Source organism: Podarcis vaucheri (assembly GCF_965113315.1).
Source record: "Podarcis vaucheri genome assembly, chromosome: 4".
NCBI lineage: Eukaryota > Metazoa > Chordata > Lepidosauria > Squamata > Lacertidae > Podarcis > Podarcis vaucheri.
Window position 1 is genome coordinate 59,237,604 of NC_138762.1, and position 17,995 is coordinate 59,255,598.

At 43.3% G+C, this 17,995-nt stretch overlaps 1 protein-coding gene across 1 annotated transcript; it reads left to right on the top strand.

Annotated features, from left to right (window-relative positions):
- The first annotated feature begins 598 nt into the window (after positions 1-598).
- On the top strand, positions 599-17,106 carry RRP1B (ribosomal RNA processing 1B). The gene is made up of 16 exons (XM_082219830.1): positions 599-782; positions 1,179-1,261; positions 1,873-1,930; positions 3,882-3,967; positions 4,510-4,571; positions 5,797-5,926; positions 7,263-7,327; positions 7,814-7,974; positions 8,449-8,540; positions 9,071-9,168; positions 9,355-9,374; positions 10,366-10,491; positions 12,346-13,067; positions 13,984-14,118; positions 14,829-14,895; positions 16,664-17,106. The coding sequence occupies exons 1-16, from the start codon at positions 635-637 to the stop codon at positions 16,855-16,857; spliced, it is 2,247 nt and encodes a 748-aa protein (XP_082075956.1). The 5' UTR covers positions 599-634; the 3' UTR covers positions 16,858-17,106.
- Positions 17,107-17,995: the final 889 nt, after the last annotated feature.

The following is a 17,995-nucleotide window of genomic DNA, read 5'->3' on the forward strand; positions in this document are numbered from 1 at the left end:
GGCTGATTCGAGTGTGGCGTTGATTGCACCTGTCACGTCACCCCTATTTACTCGCCTTGAACTAAAACGCCCTCAATCTTTTCGCAAAGGTAAAAAACCATGACTTCGGTGGGAATAAGGTTGCAACCCTACACCCGCTGGGGCTCTAGTTCTGACCTGGGGCAAAGCCTCATCGAACTCAGTGGAGGAGATTTCTGTGTATCGATGTGCTGTTACCTGGGAGTAGGTCCCATAGCATGCTTTTTTGATATTGGATTATTTTTCCCCTCTTTGTTGACCGTGTATTTTTAATTTGCTCGTATTCTCGTTCGCAACTTGGGTATAAAGAGGAGGGCATATTAAACGCCCTATTTGACTGGGTAGGGTAGCACGCTGCGCCACTCGCTGCCTCGAGCGCCACGCGCCGCCTTGCCCCCTCCGCTATGCCCCGCCCCTTTCTCTCCAGCGGCCGAATCGGCGGGCTCGCGGCGTTCTGCGCCTGGGGGTCTGCGACGGAGCAGCGGCTGTGACGTCATCCGCAGGCGTCCGGGAGGCTGCCCGGGCTCGGCCCACGTAGGGCGGCGCGTTACCTTTCTCTCTCTCTCTCTCTCTCTCTCTCTCTCTCTCTCCGGCGAGCAGGGCTGGTGGGGGTGTCATGGCTCCCGCCGCCGCCGCCGCCGCCGCCGCGCAGCCTCCGGAGGTTCAGTTCGCACAGAGGCTGGCCGCCAACGAGAAGCGAGTTCGGGACCGGGCGCTGAAGAAGCTGCGCGGCTACCTCGCTCTCCGGACTCGGAGCCCGGCGAGTAAGAGCGGGGAAGGGATGCGGGGGAAGCACGTGGCGCTGGTGGGGCAGAGCAGCCGGGCGCCCCGGGTTGCTGGAGCGGCGGAGAGGGCAGAAGAACAGCCGCCCGAAGCAGCGACAGGACTGAGGAGGGAAAGGCGGGCTTGGGGTTGAGCGGGCACGTGGGTGCCGGGACGTGAGGTGCTTGCAACTGGGCTCTGCTTCTCAGGTACCGTGTGAACTACTGAGGGTCGGTGTGATAAGCGAGTGTGGAGTCATGGTACGGTTGAAGGGGAGGCGCCACTCTTCATGGGCAAATGGGCTCCCGTTATCTCTAGGGGTTAGGGGCTTTTTGTAGGACAGACTGGGGAAACTTGCCTCCTTTTCTCTAATGCGCAGTTTACTTCTGTTGCTCCAGGTACCTTTAGCCAGGAAGAATGGCTGAAAATATGGAAAGGACTGTTCTATTGCATGTGGATGCAGGATAAACCCCTGCTTCAGGTATGTACAATCTGTGTAAGGATGCATTGCCGTTGAATGGAGCAGTTGTCTGTGGACCTTGGGTGCTCCACCCTCTGGAGCAGTGTAATGGCTGGAGGGGACATTGTGGCCCTTCTTCATCATGCACTGACGTTGCTTATGCTTTTATTCATGTATTTTCCCCCTCTGGCATGTTACAGTATATGGGGGTAACAAAATGCTCATTGTTCAGGTGGATTTTGGAGGTGATTTTTCCTTTGTCCCCAAAACAACATGAAAGACAATTGTACAGGGTGATGAGTGTGGTAAGTAAATAGTAAGTGGTTGAAATTTGGAGACATGTTTGCTACTGTACAGGTAGCACTGAAGACTATGTTATAGGTCTGTCTCTGACCAAATTCTGCATTGAAATGTCCACCCTGTTTTGGGTAAGAAGGTTCTTCAATTGTCTACTATTTCAGACCACTGTATATTTTGACCTTATTGGTCAAATTCTCAAATAGTCTTTTCTTTGTTTGGGGGAGTTTAGAGAGCAGTTTCAGTGTTTGGGAGTGAGGGGGTAGTTTCTGAAATAGAAAAATGGAATCTACTCTTGGAACACTGTATACTAAAAAAAATCCTTTCATTTTTAGGAGGAGTTATCGAACAATATAGCACAACTTACCCATGTAATAGAGAATATAGATGCTTGTAAGTTATTTTTAATTTTTTTAGTTTTTACTTTTAATATATGTTCAGGGGTTTCCAGCCAAGTTTGTTTGTTCTGCTTATTAGCATATAAAAAAAATGATGTCCTGAAGCATTGTCTTCATTTTGTATGAAAACCACATGAATAGCCCATTATTATTTTGGGGGGGCAGTGTTTGGGGAACCACTGTTTGCTGCAGAACTGCGTACCTTACTACATATAAGAGGCTCTATTGGTCACAAGGTGAAATTCTTACACATCATCAAGACTCCTGTAGAACTCATCAGTGCAGGCAGCTATACTTAACCATAGAATTCTGCTGAAACATGTGGAATGCTAGGTCAGACATTCTCTCCATCTGTACCGAGCAGTTTTGAGAAGCAACTGGAATAACATGTGAATAGGTCCTGTGTATATTTCTGTTTGCTGGAGGAGAGGGACTGCAAGAAAATCAAACCTATCCATTCTTAAGGAAATCAGCCCTGAGTGCTCACTGGAAGGACAGATCGTGAAGCTGAGGCTCCAAAACTTTGGCTACCTCATGAAAAGAGAAGACTCCTGAGAAGAGAAGAGAAGACCCTGATGTTGGGAAAGATTGAGGGCACAAGGAGAAGGGGATGACAGAGGACAAGATGGTTGGACAGTGTTCTTGAAGCTACCAGCATGAGTTTGACCAAGCTGAGGGAGGCAGTGGAAGACAGGAGTGCCTGGCGTGCTCTGGTCCATGGGGTCACGAAGAGTCGGACACGACTAAACAACAACAAATATTTCTGTTGGGAGAATAAAATGTCAGATCCCTCTGGATAAATCTTGGAAGATTAGGCCTTGGGGAGTGGGTTGGATTTGATGACTTTCAGATCCTTGCCAACCCCTTCAGGTTTTTTGCTTCAGCAGCACACTGATGGCTTTGTGCTTCCTTCACTTATTGAGAACAGAGAGATAATTAACTACCACTGTTCACCTTGGAGTTATCTTAATTTTCCTTCACATGTGAAAATAGCTAGAATCCTGCTGGCCACATCTAGTCCAGCATCCTGCTCACAGTGGCCAGCCAGATGCCTCTGAGAAGCCTATAACTAGGGCCTGACTGCAGAAGTGCTCTCCGCACTTATGAATCCCAGGAACTCATATTCAGCAGCATACTGCCTCTAACACTAGAGGCAGCATAACCAGCCATCATGGCTAGGGGCCATTTGTAGCCTTATCTTTCATGAATTGATTAAATCCTCTTTTCAAGCCATCTGAGTTGGTGGTTGTCATTACATCTTGTGAAAACAGTTCTACAGTAGCTAGCATTTATTTGTTTATTTATCATTTTCTGTATACATTTTAAGGTGATGTAAATAATGCAATAAAAACAGTTTAAAACAATACAGAAAATAGTGGATAAAAATAAATGCAAAATAGACACCAGTGACAGATACCTATTCACCCTTCTGGGAAAGTGTCATAACAAAGATGTCTTCAATTGTTTCTGGAAAATGCAAATAGTGGGCACCTGTCATATTGCTACAGGAATGCTGTTCCACAAAACACACTAAAATCCTGCATTACTGTGGAGCTAGCTTCTGAAAGCTTTGGAACTTGTAGGAAAATCTCTTCTGCAGACTGCAATGACCAACTTGGGTAGATAGAGGATAAAGCCATCTGTCAAGTACACATTGTGTGAAGTAGTACTATCTTTTGTCTCTGCTGAATCTTCTGACATTCCGCTTCATTGGGTGGTCTCACTTTTTGTATTATGAGAGAGAGAAACTATCCGCTTTTATCACATTGCACATAATTTTTTACACCTCGTATGCATTCCCCACCTTACAGTACTCAACTTTCTTTTAAACTGCAAGCTTCAGCTTTGTATTTTCCCCCTCCATTTGTGAAAGGTGTAGTGAAAATGTTTTGAACTAACACAGCTTGTATGGAACTTTAAAGCTGCCTCTATTTATTTCACTGCAGGGCATTTGTTCATTCAGACTTTTTGGCAGACCATGAACCGTGAGTGGAATGGAATAGACAACCTGCGCTTAGATAAATTTTACATGGTAAAAGCTGTTTCTTCTACCATCTTTTAAAGGAGCATAATCAGTGGTGTGGGGTGAAAAATCTTCCGCTTTTTGGATTGCCCTGTTTCGTAAAATTAGGTAGTAGCATAATGAATGAACACAACACAAGTAAGATTCAGCAATGGGAATAGATAGAGAACTCTTCAAATCTATAGTTAGAATTCACATTTTTAAACCAGAGTGGAGAGACGTGAACATGTCATGTTTAATCTTGACTGTTGTGTGCTGGGGGATTTTGGTGTTATGGAGAAACCTCGCATGAGTTCTGCAGTCCCACCATACTTCCGTAATCCATTTAGCATCAAGAGAAGACTTTAAATTTCTGTATGTGAAGTTACGTTCTTACAAAAACAGGAAAATCGGCTGTAATCCTATAAGTGCTGATTTGAGGGTAAAGCCAAATCAAAACAGTAGGTGTTATAGACATGTATAAGGTTGCATGGATGGTTAAGATGTTTGTCAACAAAGTGATGATTTCCTATCAATTGAAACATGATGGGATGCATCTTTTTCTAACCTAGTTGATCCGCATGGTGCTGAGACAGTCCTTTGAAGTACTGAAAAGAAATGGATGGAATGAAAGGTAGGTGGCGTGTGTGTGTGTGTGTGTGTGACAGACAGACAGACAGACAGAAACTGCTCTTGCTCACTCTAAATCTATTGATGAATTGCGAATTAATTTTCTTTCACAATCCCTGATAAGCATTATAGAACCATAGAATTGTAGAGTTGGAAGGGACCCTGAGGATCATCTAGCCCAGCCCCCTAGCCCCCTGCAATGCAGGAATAGGGAGCTGTCCCATATGGTGATCAAACCTATAACCTGGGCATTTTTGGCACCAAGCTGGAACCAGCTGAGCTATCCAGGCTGGCATAATGGGCCTCATCCCAAAAACCCATCTTGCGCTCACTTCCTTTCTACATATTTTTCTGCAAATCTGGTTTTGTATTCCAAGCAGCAATTCTAAGATAAATTGAACACATATGTGACATATTTCCAGGTAGACCTACATTAACGGCATTGTTAAAACTTGTACTACCGCCATAAATTGAATAGCAATAGTAAGAATACTTCACTGGGGATTATTCATCCATAACATCCATAGAGTTGGACCTATATAAAGTAGCAATACAATAATAATAACAATTTCTTATAATTAAATTTCAGTGGTTCTGCTATTATTTTCTCCTACACACTTGCATCCTGGCTTTTATGCACACAATAAATTTTGTTGCTGAAGAAAAAAGAGGCACATGGCCTATTTCTTAAAATGGCCTCAGTGCAACCCACTAGAAATACCAGATTGTGCTCCTAGAAGAAAATAAAGGTTTGAGTAGAGGTGCAGTAGATTAATTGCACTGTGAGAAAAGTTAGGGATTGTTTAATAATTAAAATCTGTGTTGTATTTATTTCCGATCTATATAAAATCTTCATTGCTTAGCTGCGATTCCCATGAATCCTGTGCAAGTTGTGTCAGCTGTGCAAATTATACCAATGTACATATTTGCTTGACCAAAATAATTAATGGCCACTGAAAATTTTGGATTTTGAATTCCTACCATCTTATATCCAGTGAATTGCTAATTAAAGGATTTGTTTGGAGAGGGTAAACCTGTTGGAACTCTCACCCTGGTAAATCACTTAGAGAAGAAAACATCCGATTCACACTGTTGCTCTATTTCAGTGGATCAGATTGTTTTCTGTTCAAAAGCAGTGGCTACTCTTTTGGAACTGATGCAATGCCATATGACATTACACAGATGAATGGACCGTGCTTTATTTTCTCCCCGCCCCACTTTTCATCCAGTTTTACTGAGCCATTTCTGAACCTGCTAATGAAGGAGGTTATTCACCCAGACAGCAAGGCTCCTGTTGGGATAAAATTGCATTTTATTGACATCTATCTGGACGAATTGGCTAAAGTTGGTGCTAAAGAGGTAGGAAACAAAACGTCTCTGTATTGCTGTGTAATCCAGCAAGTCTCCCTAAAATATATGCTTAAAACAAGTGCTGTTAATGTCTTCACCTAGGAAGGATATTAAAGTCAAGTTTACTCTGTGTGTGTTTACTATTTGCTTAGGGTGGGCACGCTATCTAATTGATGATTGCTGTTGTAGTGCTATATAAACATAAAATCAGATAAAATTTGAAAAAATTTGTTAATGCTAATAAAAGCAAATCCTCGCCATGGATTGCAGATTTGCTCAACTTTTTATGTTACCTAAAATGTAAAATGTCTTGCTTAAATACAGTGGAAATCACTAGACTTTGTATAATGCTTCCCATCTGACATTACAAAGGGGTGTCAGTAATATCATCATGATATGTGTTTCCATCTTTTTGAAATTGGTCAGGCTATATCAAAAGGAAACAAAATAATCCATAATAATGACAACCTTAACAGATGATAGGATAATACATCATGTCAAATGCTGACAGCATTTCAGTTGGTTACACAGTAATTTATAAATATATATTTAGAAATAAAATACATTTCCTCCTTGTATTTCTGTTGTTGTAGGCTATCATATTGGTTTTAGCCAGCCTGTGTTAGTATCTTTTGGCAAGAGAGAGCTTATCTTCTATGATATATTTACCGTATTTTCCGCCCCATAGGGTGCACCGCCCCATAGGACGCACCTAGTTTTTTTGGGGGGGGAATAAAGGGGAAAAAATGTATCCCCCCCCCAGGCGCGGGAGAAGCCCGAGCTTCCCCCAGTCCCAACCCCGAGAACAGCCTGCTATCCGCAAGCCTAGGGAGGCCAGCGGTAAGTCGCGCCAGTCTCCCCAGGCTTTAGAATGCAGGCAGCTCTCTGCCGCCATTGGGAGGCGGGTGCGACTTTGCGCCCGGCTCCCGATGGCTGTGCAGAGCTGCGCTCGCCCCGGGACTGCAGGCAGTTCTGCACAACCCTCAGGAGGCGGGCACGAAGTGGCGCCGGTCTCCCGAGGGTTGCGCAGAGCTTCCTGAAGCCTGGAGAGCGAGAGGGGTCGGTGCGCACCGACCCCTCTCGCTCTCCAGGCTTCAGCGAAAGCCTGCATTCGCCCGATAGGATGCACAAACATTTTCCCTTCATTTTTGGAGGGGAAAATGTGTGTCCTATAGGGCGAAAAATACGGTACCCCAACTGTAAAATGCTTCTTTCCCCCTGAGTCCTAGCTCTTTTCAAGTAACCTTGGGAATATTCAGATGGGGAAATTTCCCATCTCTGAGTAGAATTGGAATAGGTGGGCCAGGTTGATGTTGAACTAACCATGTATTTTATTTTTTTGCAGCTCACCGCAGACCAGAATCTCAGATTTATAGAACCATTCTGCAAAATCGTTGCCAAGACCAAGGAGTATGTTATATAGCTATGTTTTGCTGCTTGACTCTGAACTTAAAGGGTTGGGGGAGTGTTCTTCTTAAATAGTAGATAACGTCTGGATAGACTCGCAGAGCATAATTAAAACAGAAGAAGCGAGATAGTGAAATGTTCAGTTTGTGAAGCAAAGCTTTCTTTTGTGTGCCTTGAAATGAAAGTGTGTAGCTATGGGAACTGCATGAGTTCCTTTTATACTGATGATAAAAAAGCTAGTTTCTGATCCTCGGGCGCTACTATGGTGATATTGAAGAAAACTGGGCGAATCCAAAGACAGCAGCTTCTGATTCACAGTCTATGTGATTGACTTATTGGTAGTTCTTTTATTTACTCTTTGCAAATGGCATACAATTTTTGCAATTTTCATGGGTTAGTTTTTGATAGATTGGAAAGAGGGTCCATAAATTGGAATGCTTTTGTGATGCTCCTTTTTTCCCTCCCCTTCCTCCCCCCTTAATGGTTCAGTCATCTTTTGCTGCAAGTCATAATCCGTGGCATCTTTGAAACCATTGTTGATCAGTCCCCGTTTGCTATAGAAGATTTAATGAAAGAACTGAAAGCGGGGAGCGATGATGACTTATCAGAAGAAGATGAAAGTAATGAAGGAGAGAACGAGCCAGTCAAAGGTATGGGTCTGGCCACAGTAATAACTGTAACTTCTAGAATGGATTCCTGTCATGTCTTCTGCTTTGAAAACTTCAACTCAGAATGCAACCATATGCTTACTAGTAAAAGCGAGCTCATGGGAGCATGTGACACCTGTGGGAGCAGTCTTTCCTAGCCCCACCTAGAGATACCAGGGATTGAACCGAAACCTAATGTGTGCAAAGCTTAGTACTCTGTCTCCTTTTCAAATTTCCCCACCTTTCTGGCCGCTGTTTTAACATGACACATGTTGTGTCCTTCCCCTGAGGGTAAAGGGAGATTGTGTGTGTGCGCGCACGCAATGTCCTTGAGGTGCTGGTGTGCAACATTAGACATCTAACAGCTTGCATAAAGCATCTCTCCTTTATGTTGATGGCAGCTTCACTGACCTTAGTGAAGGCTGTTATGGATTTCACATTTGGTGCTCTGTAAAATGTGTTGCTTTTATCCTGCAGGCACAGACTTGCCAAACAAACATTCCCAAGATTCAGAGGCACCAGACAACCTTTTAGAAGATGCAGATGATAACATTGGGCCTGTTCTCCAGGTTGGTATTGTCTTTGACAACATACTAATTTCTGTAGGGTCTGAGCACTAGGGAATTGCCTTGTTAAATCTGATTAAGTCTGATGGCTGCTCTCTTATAAATGAAAAGCTCTCACAAACAATATTCAACTAGCCTAATGAACTTTTTTTCTTTGAAAACTGGTAGAAGACCATTTTTATTGTCTTGCTTGATTTAAACGTAGATCAAATTGCTGGTTCTCGAAGTGCAAGACCTGGAGCACAAGTGAATGTTGTGCAGTTTTGTGAGTGTTGGACTCACAAGATTTCCTGAAGAGTGGTTCCTATTGGGATTTATGAAAGTGAGGCCTGACTGCTGTAGGATCAGTAACCAAAGGCCTGAGGATGTGAAGGAGCATGGCTGAGAGAATGAGTGTGCTTGGGGTGGTGGGGAAGAAGCACAGGGAGTTAAGTAGAAAATTAGTGGCAACAGTGTCTTAAGTGGTTCTGCACTAAATTATTGAATGCAGCTGATCTATGTTTCTGTAATGCCTTCCTCTTTTATGTTTACAGTTTGATTATAAAACTGTTGGCGACACACTGTTTGAATTGGCCAGCAGAAAAAACACACCTGCTTATAACAGAAAGTGCCTGTACAAAGTAGTGAAAAAGTAAGCTCCTATGTAATAAATGTTCTTTCTGATTGTGCTCACTTACCTGTTTATCCTCTCTTTCCTTTCACTTTCTGGAGTCCCAACACCCCTGCCCTTTTATCTTTTGCTTCCCCATAGTGCCTGTCAGCTCTTCATTTTTGGGTGTAACTGAGACAACATAATTCCTTTCCACTTATTTTTCAGGTTCCAAAATCTTGCAGAAGGTGAGGCTTCAAGAACATCTGCTGCTGTTTCGTTTCCACGAAGAATTGTACAGTAGCAGAGGAAAGAAAATGCAGTCATGTTAAATTTGCAACAGATGTCTTATGTGCACCTGAAAGGGCTTCTTTTGGGGACATTTATATCACCTCTTATAGAATTATAGAGTTGGAAGGGATCATGAGGGTCATCTAGTCCAACCTCCATCATAACCTACTGGAAAATTGGTTGTAGCCTAACATTAGTCACACTTGGAGCTGACCCATTAAAATAAATGGATGGGACTAACTTTGGTCTGTTTAACTTAATGAGTAGAACTTGGCTAGATACAACTGTGTCCAGTATCGCATGACGCTCTAAAGCAGGGGTAGGGGGACCTGTGTCCCCCCCCCCCCCAGTGTTGGACACCAACTCTCAACCTCCTTGGGATGATGGGGGCTGGAGACCACACATTCCCCACCCCTGCTCTTAAACAAGCATAGACAGCCTGCAGCCTCATAACCACATGCGGCTCTCTGCTCAATTGCAAGTGGGTGGTAAATAAGGGAGGAATTGATTGGGGGGTGTGTGGAAGGGCTGACTTAAAGGAAGCGTGTGGCAGAAAGAGAGAGGGGAGGGGTGCCTACCCAATCTTTGCTTCAGCCCAGCCAATTACCATCATGTAGCCACTGATAGATAAGCCCCAAAGGTTGCCCGTTCCTGCCTTTGGGGAGGTGTGATAAGGTCTTGCCCTTCTCTTTGAATGAACAGTTTGTTCTGCTTGGCATTTAAGATAATGGAGAAAGATACACACCAGAACAGCTGTCACCAGTCAGGCTCACTCCAGATGCTGATGGGGCTGATGGGAGGTGCTGTCTGACCACATCTGGAGGCCACCAAGTTGGTGATGGCTGGACTAAAGTATAGGTAGAGAAAAGAGAGTGTTGTATGGGTGAAGGACCTCTGAGCCACTATTTGCTTGGGGGCAACTCTCACTCCAGTGTTCTCTCACTTCAGGGACCTTTCCACAGGATGACTTCCCTGAAGATGTTTCTACAGATGAGGATGATGATACCTTCAGCAGGAGGAAGTGGAAAAGGAAATCTAGCAAACCCTTGGATAAAGCACAACCAGAAAAAGAAGGTGAGGTTGCTACCAGTATGCAATATCCTAACTTAGCCTGCAATCCCATACAAACTTTGCTGGAAGGGTAAACCCTATGGAACTCAGAAGGACTTCCATGTAGAATCATAGAATGGTAGAGTTGGAAGGGACTCCGAAGGTTATCTAGTCCAATACCCTGCAATGCTGGAATCCCAATATGTGGTCCCCCATCCAATTTGAAACGATTCTGGACCCTGCTTAGCTTTGCAAATGTGCTAGCAGTTTTATTGTTGTGCCACTAGGAGGAAAACACCTGGAAATGAACCCAGGGCCTTGTTCTTTTCTTTTACTTTATTTAAGTAACTGACCAACTCTAACTGAACTTCACTATGATAATAAATTGTCTCCATTGCAAATTAGAAATAGCTGTTGCTGTTGGAGTATTAGCCGGAAGGGAGAGGAAGCTTTGCAGTGGCCTCAAGTTTTGTTTGTGTATTTAAAAGCATTTATATACCCCTGGCAAGTAAAAATCCTAAAGTAGTTTACAGAGTTCAGAAATCTATTGAAATCATATCTTAGAAAAAGCAAATGCCACAGATAATAATCAAAAATACAAGATGACAACAGAAGACTTGGCAAGTCTTGATTGTGTTACAAAATCAAGCACTCTCAATAGGATTTCTGCATGCTGTGTTGAATCAATAGGCTGGTCAGCCTTTTCTTTCCAGACTCTGGACATTTTGAAATGGGACTGAGCTAGATACTCCTGACGCGCCTGTGAAATGGCACACAGTGCTATTTTGTATTTCTTTTCATCTTTTCATTTGTAACTTTTGTCTTTTTCTTAGATATGCGTGTATATTTTTGTATGCATATCGTTTTGATTGCTGTAACGTCTCTGTTCAATTAAACTGAAAGTAAATTAACAGATGGTGGCTAGAACTAATGTTAATTGCCAGGGAAAGCCTGAACATTTAGGCCTTTCTGCATGAATGTAACCTTGTTTAGACACTCTCCCCTAACACAATTTACAGCAGCCATATGTTGAGGAGAGTGGGTCCATATACCCAGCATTCTGCCTTTTCGGGTCCTGTTCCTGCCAACCTTCCACACATTGAGGCGCATATGATTTGAAGCAATCCGCATTCTAAATCATGCAGGAAGCCTACATACATAGAACTGACTCCTTAATTCACACACACCTCCCCCCCCCATACGCACACATGGTAATGAGGGCATAGAAACAGAGCTGGTGAGTGTGGCTCTGATCTTCCCCCAATGTGATCCAAATCCCAGGGGGTGGGTGGTTATCTGAACAGGGCTTATTAAAATATCTAACATGAAAATCAGTGACAATACAGTGGTACCTCGGTTTTCGAACGTAATCCATTCCGGAAGTCCGTTTGAGTTCCGAAACATTTGAGAACTGAAAGCAGAAGCCTCGATAAGGAAGCCATGTTTCCTGTTCGACTTCCAAGGTGCGTTAGAAAACCATGGCATTTACATCCGGGTTTTCGGCGTTCGAGTTCCGAAACATTTGACTACGGAGGCATTCGAAAACCGAGGTGGTACTGTAGTTGTTCTCATCAGCTCTGTTAACAACAAATACTGTACAATAATAGTATAGCAGCTGCCCTAGTTGTGGACAGATCAATGGCTCATCTTGTTTCGCATTCTGTTTTCCAACAGTGACTACAGCAGTACCTCTGGGACACGCAGAAGCTGGGTCTAATAGTAGTATCCATTCCTCAATTACTAATCACTCGCCCCAGAAGTTGGGGCCACCCACTCTTTCTTCAGGTGTAGAGCCCCCTTCCCAGGAAGAGAGATAGGAGGCTGCTGCTCAACAGCCTCTTTTTTGAATTTAAAAGCTTATTTATTTTGTCTTTACAGTTTGTTCTAGAAACATAAAAAATGGTATTGAGGAAGAGGAGGAGAGCCCAGGGCCACAGAAGAAAAAGAAGAAGCGAAAGAGGAAGTCCAGCCAGGTGGCTGACTTTGATATAGCTGCTGAATGTAATGAGAAGGGACTGGTCCCTGAGGAAGGATCCAAAGAGCCAAACCAGGACAGTGAATCATTAAATAGTAAGAAAAGACCAAAGAAGTCTTTAAGCATGGAGGTCAGTGAAATGGATTCTTCAGCCGTACCCACTGTAGGTATCAGTGGTGATTCTGTGCTGGAGACCTTGACTTGTTTGGTAAACAGCATAAAGAAACAGCCCAAGAAGAAAAATGGCCGCCTGCGGAAAGTCCCTATAGAATTTACCCATCAAAATGGACAGGCTCATATAAGTACCGAGGAAGATCCCAGCCACTGTGCTGCAGCATCCTGTGGTAGCAAAGCAATTAAGAAGAAACGGAAAGCAGGGACTGGCGTGATATCTGGGAGCAGTTTTTCTGAAGAGACTGTTGAGCAGCCCAAAAAGGAAAACTTGGCAGAATCTGGATGCACAGTGCTCCGAAAAGTTAAATTGAGGAAAAAACAAAATTTGGTCAAGATTAGGGGTTCCAAGCAGAAAATAATCAGCCTGAAAAAGAAAAAGAAAATCAAGGAAGTCCTAAGTTCCATGGAAGAAGCTGTAACTGAAGTTGAAAACAAAAAGAGCAAAAGCAGTGTAAGTAGGTCTGTCCTGCAACTTACAATGTCTGGTTCCACCTCAGCTTGGGGAGCAGGTTGCGGAGGACTGTCTGGCCACAGTAAACATTCTATTGGGCTGCATTTTCTGGTGTTTTGCTTTACAGGTACCACCAGATCTGTGTACTTTTGCCTCAAACAGCTATATTTCCAACACAGATCCTTCTGCTTCTATTTGCAGAGAATGTATATAATGGCTGGTTTTACTAGTAAAACAGGTGACCAGATAGAAGCTAAAGAAGAAATCAAATCCCATGTGTTGTTGTTTTTTAAAATCTGTTTTCTGAAACTAAGAAGTTAAAGCTTTGACAGCTTAAGATTAGACAAGCAAAGGCCTCACTACCTGTATTTCCATGAGCATATTTAAATTCTCTACTCCTGGTCTGATTGCTGTTGGCCAGTTTAATGGATTTTCTCATACTAATGCGGACATCCTCTTGTCTTTCCAGATGAAGTCATGCAGTTTCAGTGCGTGGCTTGTCTAATGTTTGTGGTCTTAAAGGTTGCGGGAGTTATGTAATCTAGCTGTACAAAAAGGAGTGGAAGTCATGGACATTTTGCAGTGTATATAGACTATGTTGTATGCCTGTGGTTTGCTAACAAGGTTCCTGTGAGCACCAGTAGACCTAGTGCCTCCTACGTTGCCTGCAAAAGGCCCCTTATAAATATTCCCTCAGGAATCCACAGCTCGTGAGATGGAGCAGGGACTGAGCCACTGCTGCTTACCAGGAAGGAGAGAGAAGCAGTGGGCTCAGCTGGGTGCAGGTGCATCAGCAGGAGCTAGTCCAGGGCTCCTTCCGGACCATTTCCACCAAGGCCCCTGGTGCTGTTCAGCTTCATATTACTGCGTCCAGACTCTGCTAATTGGTCTCTGCTGCTCTTTTCTCTCCCTGCAGGAAACAGGTGGCGCTGCTGTGCTGCTAAGGAACAAGAAGGCAAAGACGGGAAATGATTTTGTGAAATTTGAAAAGACAACTCTACCAAAGCCAGTGTTCTTTAGAAAAGCTAAAGGCAGCATTTCCCCCATGCAGGTATAGTGACAAAGATGCTATAATTTGCAGCTAAAGCAGAGACAGTTAGCCCGTTTCAGCCCAAGCGCCACATTCCCTTCAGGGCAACCTTTCAGGGACCACAAGCTAGAGATGTGGAGGGCTGTTGTGTGAGGAAAGGCCTGACATGCTCCCTTTGTTCTTCCTTGCGTGAAAATGTTGGAGGCTTGCATGCCATGCTTGCTATCTCCTAACAAACTTTAGGCATAGAATTTTCAGAATTTCTCTTCTCTGCAAGCCAAACTGCATGTGACCACATTAAATGTGTATTTGTATTTGAGGAGCAGAGTTTTAATATTTTTGGGGGGCACATAACATCAGCTTGCAGTGAGGGGTGATAATTATTAGGATCCCATACTGTAATTGCAGTTAGGGAAAAATATCCCACTGGCACTAATGGGAACTTTTCCTCAAAGCTTACTGGTCACACCTAGGTGTCTGCAAAGTATATTCAGTAGGAATTGTATTTATATATTAAAATGTATTCCTGTACAAAACACACCAGAACTTAAGTGAATATTTAATACTGCACAAAACTGCAAATATTCAGTCTTTCAAAAACTAAACTACTGAAGATGATGAACTGTGTTTTTGGGAAGCACCTCAGATAGTAGAGAGACACAAAAAGTGTTTTAATTAAGGGAAGGGTCCAGAAAAACAACTTTATCTACCACTTTAATCTCTCTTTGTAGTTAAGCAAGCTGCAATCTTCCAACTCCAAAAAGGTCACCTTTGGACTGAGTAAAAACATGACTGCTGGTGAGTTCAAAATGACTTCAAACCTTGTTGCTTCTCTGAAAACAGACAGGTAAAACAGTGGAAGGTTTGATGCAATTTTAAATAGCAGTTGCTAAATGCTGTCTGTGCATGTAATTGTGGTAAGAATTTACTTCTACACCAGCTGTTTATTGCCCAGGTGAGGGAACATCTTTTAAATAAAACGCAGAACCAAGAGGAAAATGGCATGCATGGCTCCATTCTGAGATCAACTTCCCAACATTTACCTTGGGTGCCCCAAGCCATTTGGCCTCAACTATCACACTTTAACCCAGTTGCCTTAGCCACCAGGCCTTCAGTAGTGGCTAGAGACATTCCAATTCCATATCTTATTTCCCTTTCCCCAAAACATCTGGAGGAGCTTCAAGGAGATACTGGATTTACATCCTACTGTTGACTCAAAACAGACATAGCAAAACATACTGGCTGGCTTGTCACTTTTAGGGTTAGATAAGATTACATGTTTATAGCTTAACAAGCATGAGGGTTGCAAAATGCAGGCACACAGGAATCGTTGACTGATGCATTCTATTAAATGCAATTAATATTGAAACAAAGCAAAATCCATATCTAATGTCTTAATCAACTACCAAAAATGTGCCTCATTGTGATTTATACACAGCTCTTTAGCACTGCCTTTTGTACCACACAGAGCAGTGTGCAACCATTAAAACACAACATTCCTTTAACAATATAAAACAAACCAATATAAAAATGAGGAGGTATCACAGTTAAAAGCCCCAAAGCGATTTCGCCATGTATAAAACATCAGCCTGAGAAGCAAAAAGCAAAAGGTTTCACCAATCAGTGTGTGGGAGGGGTTCAAATGAACACCGCAAGTTGAGGTACGCCATAGCCTACCTGCAGCCAGCAAGAAGGCTCTTCTCTTTCATAGTAACTTATCTTGTATCCACCATAGGTTCGACAAAAAGAAGGGCCTCTCCACCAGCCCTTAGGGCACAAGTAATCTAGTACAGTCATACCTTGGCTCCCGAACAGCGCAAACCCAGAAGTGAGTGTTCTGGTTTGTGAACGTTCTTGGGAACCCGAACGTCCAACGGGGCTTCTGCGGTTTCCGATTGGCTGCAGGAGCTTCCTGCAGTCCTTCAGAAGCCGCGCTTTGGTTTTTGAATGTTTTGCAAGTCAAACAGGCTTCCGGAACGGATTCCGTTTGACTTCCAAGGTACGACTGTACCATTGTCAAACAGGTTTATGGAAGAAGAGGGAAGAAGCTGGTGTCTGTGACACCACTGAGGTGGGAACATACCTCTCATTAGATTCACCACCATCTGGGCTGAAAAGAAGATTCTGTGCCCCATATGAACTCTGTCCCTGAGCACATCAACAGCTAATAGTCATTAATGGCTATACCCTGCATATCAGAAACACCATGCCTCTGAACAGTAGTTGCTGGGGAACATGATTAAGAGAATGGTATTCTTGGTCTTATGTCCTGTTGTGAGCATCCCATAGGCCTCTTGTTTTGCCATTGTGGAAAACAGGATGTTGGACCAGACAGACCTTTAGGTCAGGCCCAGTTGACACATGTGGTCTGGCGTACCGAAGCAGACAGGCTCTATGGTAATAAGTATAGAATACTTTTGGTCTGCAGTGTTCCATTTGTTCCCCCAGAATCTCTGGATTCCTTCTGTGCACAAACAGCTCTAGCAACCATCGAAATGTTTGCGCATGCTTGATAACAATATGATGCAATACTCAAGTTTTTGCTTTTTAATCTTTCCTTTGGCAGAATTTAAGACGACAGACAAAAGTATCCTGGTCACCCCAGAGGGAGCCTCCCGGGTGGCTTTCAATCCTGAGCAAAAACCATCTCACGGGGTGCTGAAGTCCCCTGCCAGCTCTTCTGCAGAAGCAACACCTCAAATGAAGAAATCCCTTTTAATGCCAACTAAGAAAAGACCAACTGCTATTGACTTCTTCTAAGCCGATAAGGAGAGGAGTAGTTTTTGTACAGAACAGTCCAGTATAACCAGTTGCTTCTGGAGGTATTTTGGGAATCTTCCTTTCCAAGTTAATGGGATAGTATACATAAGGTTCTGATTGTGTGACCCTTGGTGCTGTCAACTGTAATAAGCACCTATTTGGCTGTACATTGAGACTGTTTTGTGTATGCTGTTAACAAAAGAAAGGTAATGGCACATGACCTTAGGGTTCCATTTATGGAGGCCCATCTTTTATTTTATTTTTGAAATAACCCTATCACATTGTGAATGAATGTGTACAGATTTGTTCTGAACTGTTGTTGCTTGCACTCTTTTAATCATTGGTTGTTGTTTTTCCTAGTGAAGAGGTTTTTGGCATTTATTGGCTTAATTCCATGGGAGCTAAGAAGTACACAACCCCTCTCACAGGCTTCCTGTTCTGCTTTTCCTTCTTTCACTTTCAAGCCATTTTCTCTTATCTTCCTACCAAAGGGTATGGATTAGAAATGGAATGTCTGTGTTGAGATGAACTACTTCTGTGGAACAACCGCTTGCACCTCAGTTGGGTAGCCCGCTGCCAACACACATCTCATTACAGTGGTGCCTCGCAAGATGAAAAGAATCTGTTCTGTGATTTTCTTCGTCTAGCGGTTTTTTCGTTTTGCGAAGCAAGCCCATTGACAGATTAGCGCTATTAGCGGCTTTTAGCTTATCTGCTGATCGGATTAGCTGATAAGCGGCTTAGAGGCTTAGAAAAAGTTGGGGAAAAGGGGGAAAAAACCAGCAGGAACTCGCAAGACATTGTCGTCTTGCGAAGCAAGCCCATAGGAAATTCGTTTTGCGAAGCACCTCCAAAACGGAAAACTCTTTCGTCTAGCGAGTTTTCCGTCTTGCGAGGCATTCGTCTTGCGGGGCACCACTGTACTGTCTATAGCCCAAGTATTCCAGTTGACACATATTTCCTAAGCACTTGAAATAGCGTTGTGGGCTACTTCAGATATGCTTCTCCTTTTTGTGTAAGAAGGTATGGTGTGTGTGTGTTTTGTAAATTTTTGCATTTTTATAATGTTCTTATCCCTGGGCCCTTGGATAAAGACTAGGTCTTGATTATTATCCTCCCTTCATTAAAAGGAGCCAGA

Coding starts and splice junctions, on each gene's coding strand:
- RRP1B (XM_082219830.1), top strand. CDS start 635: ATGGCTCCCGCCGCCGCCGCCGCCGCCGCCGCGCAGCCTCCGGAGGTT. Junction 9,169..9,354: donor CTGTACAAAGTAGTGAAAAA/GTAAGCTCCTAT, acceptor CTTATTTTTCAG/GTTCCAAAATCTTGCAGAAG. Junction 9,375..10,365: donor GTTCCAAAATCTTGCAGAAG/GTGAGGCTTCAA, acceptor CTCTCACTTCAG/GGACCTTTCCACAGGATGAC.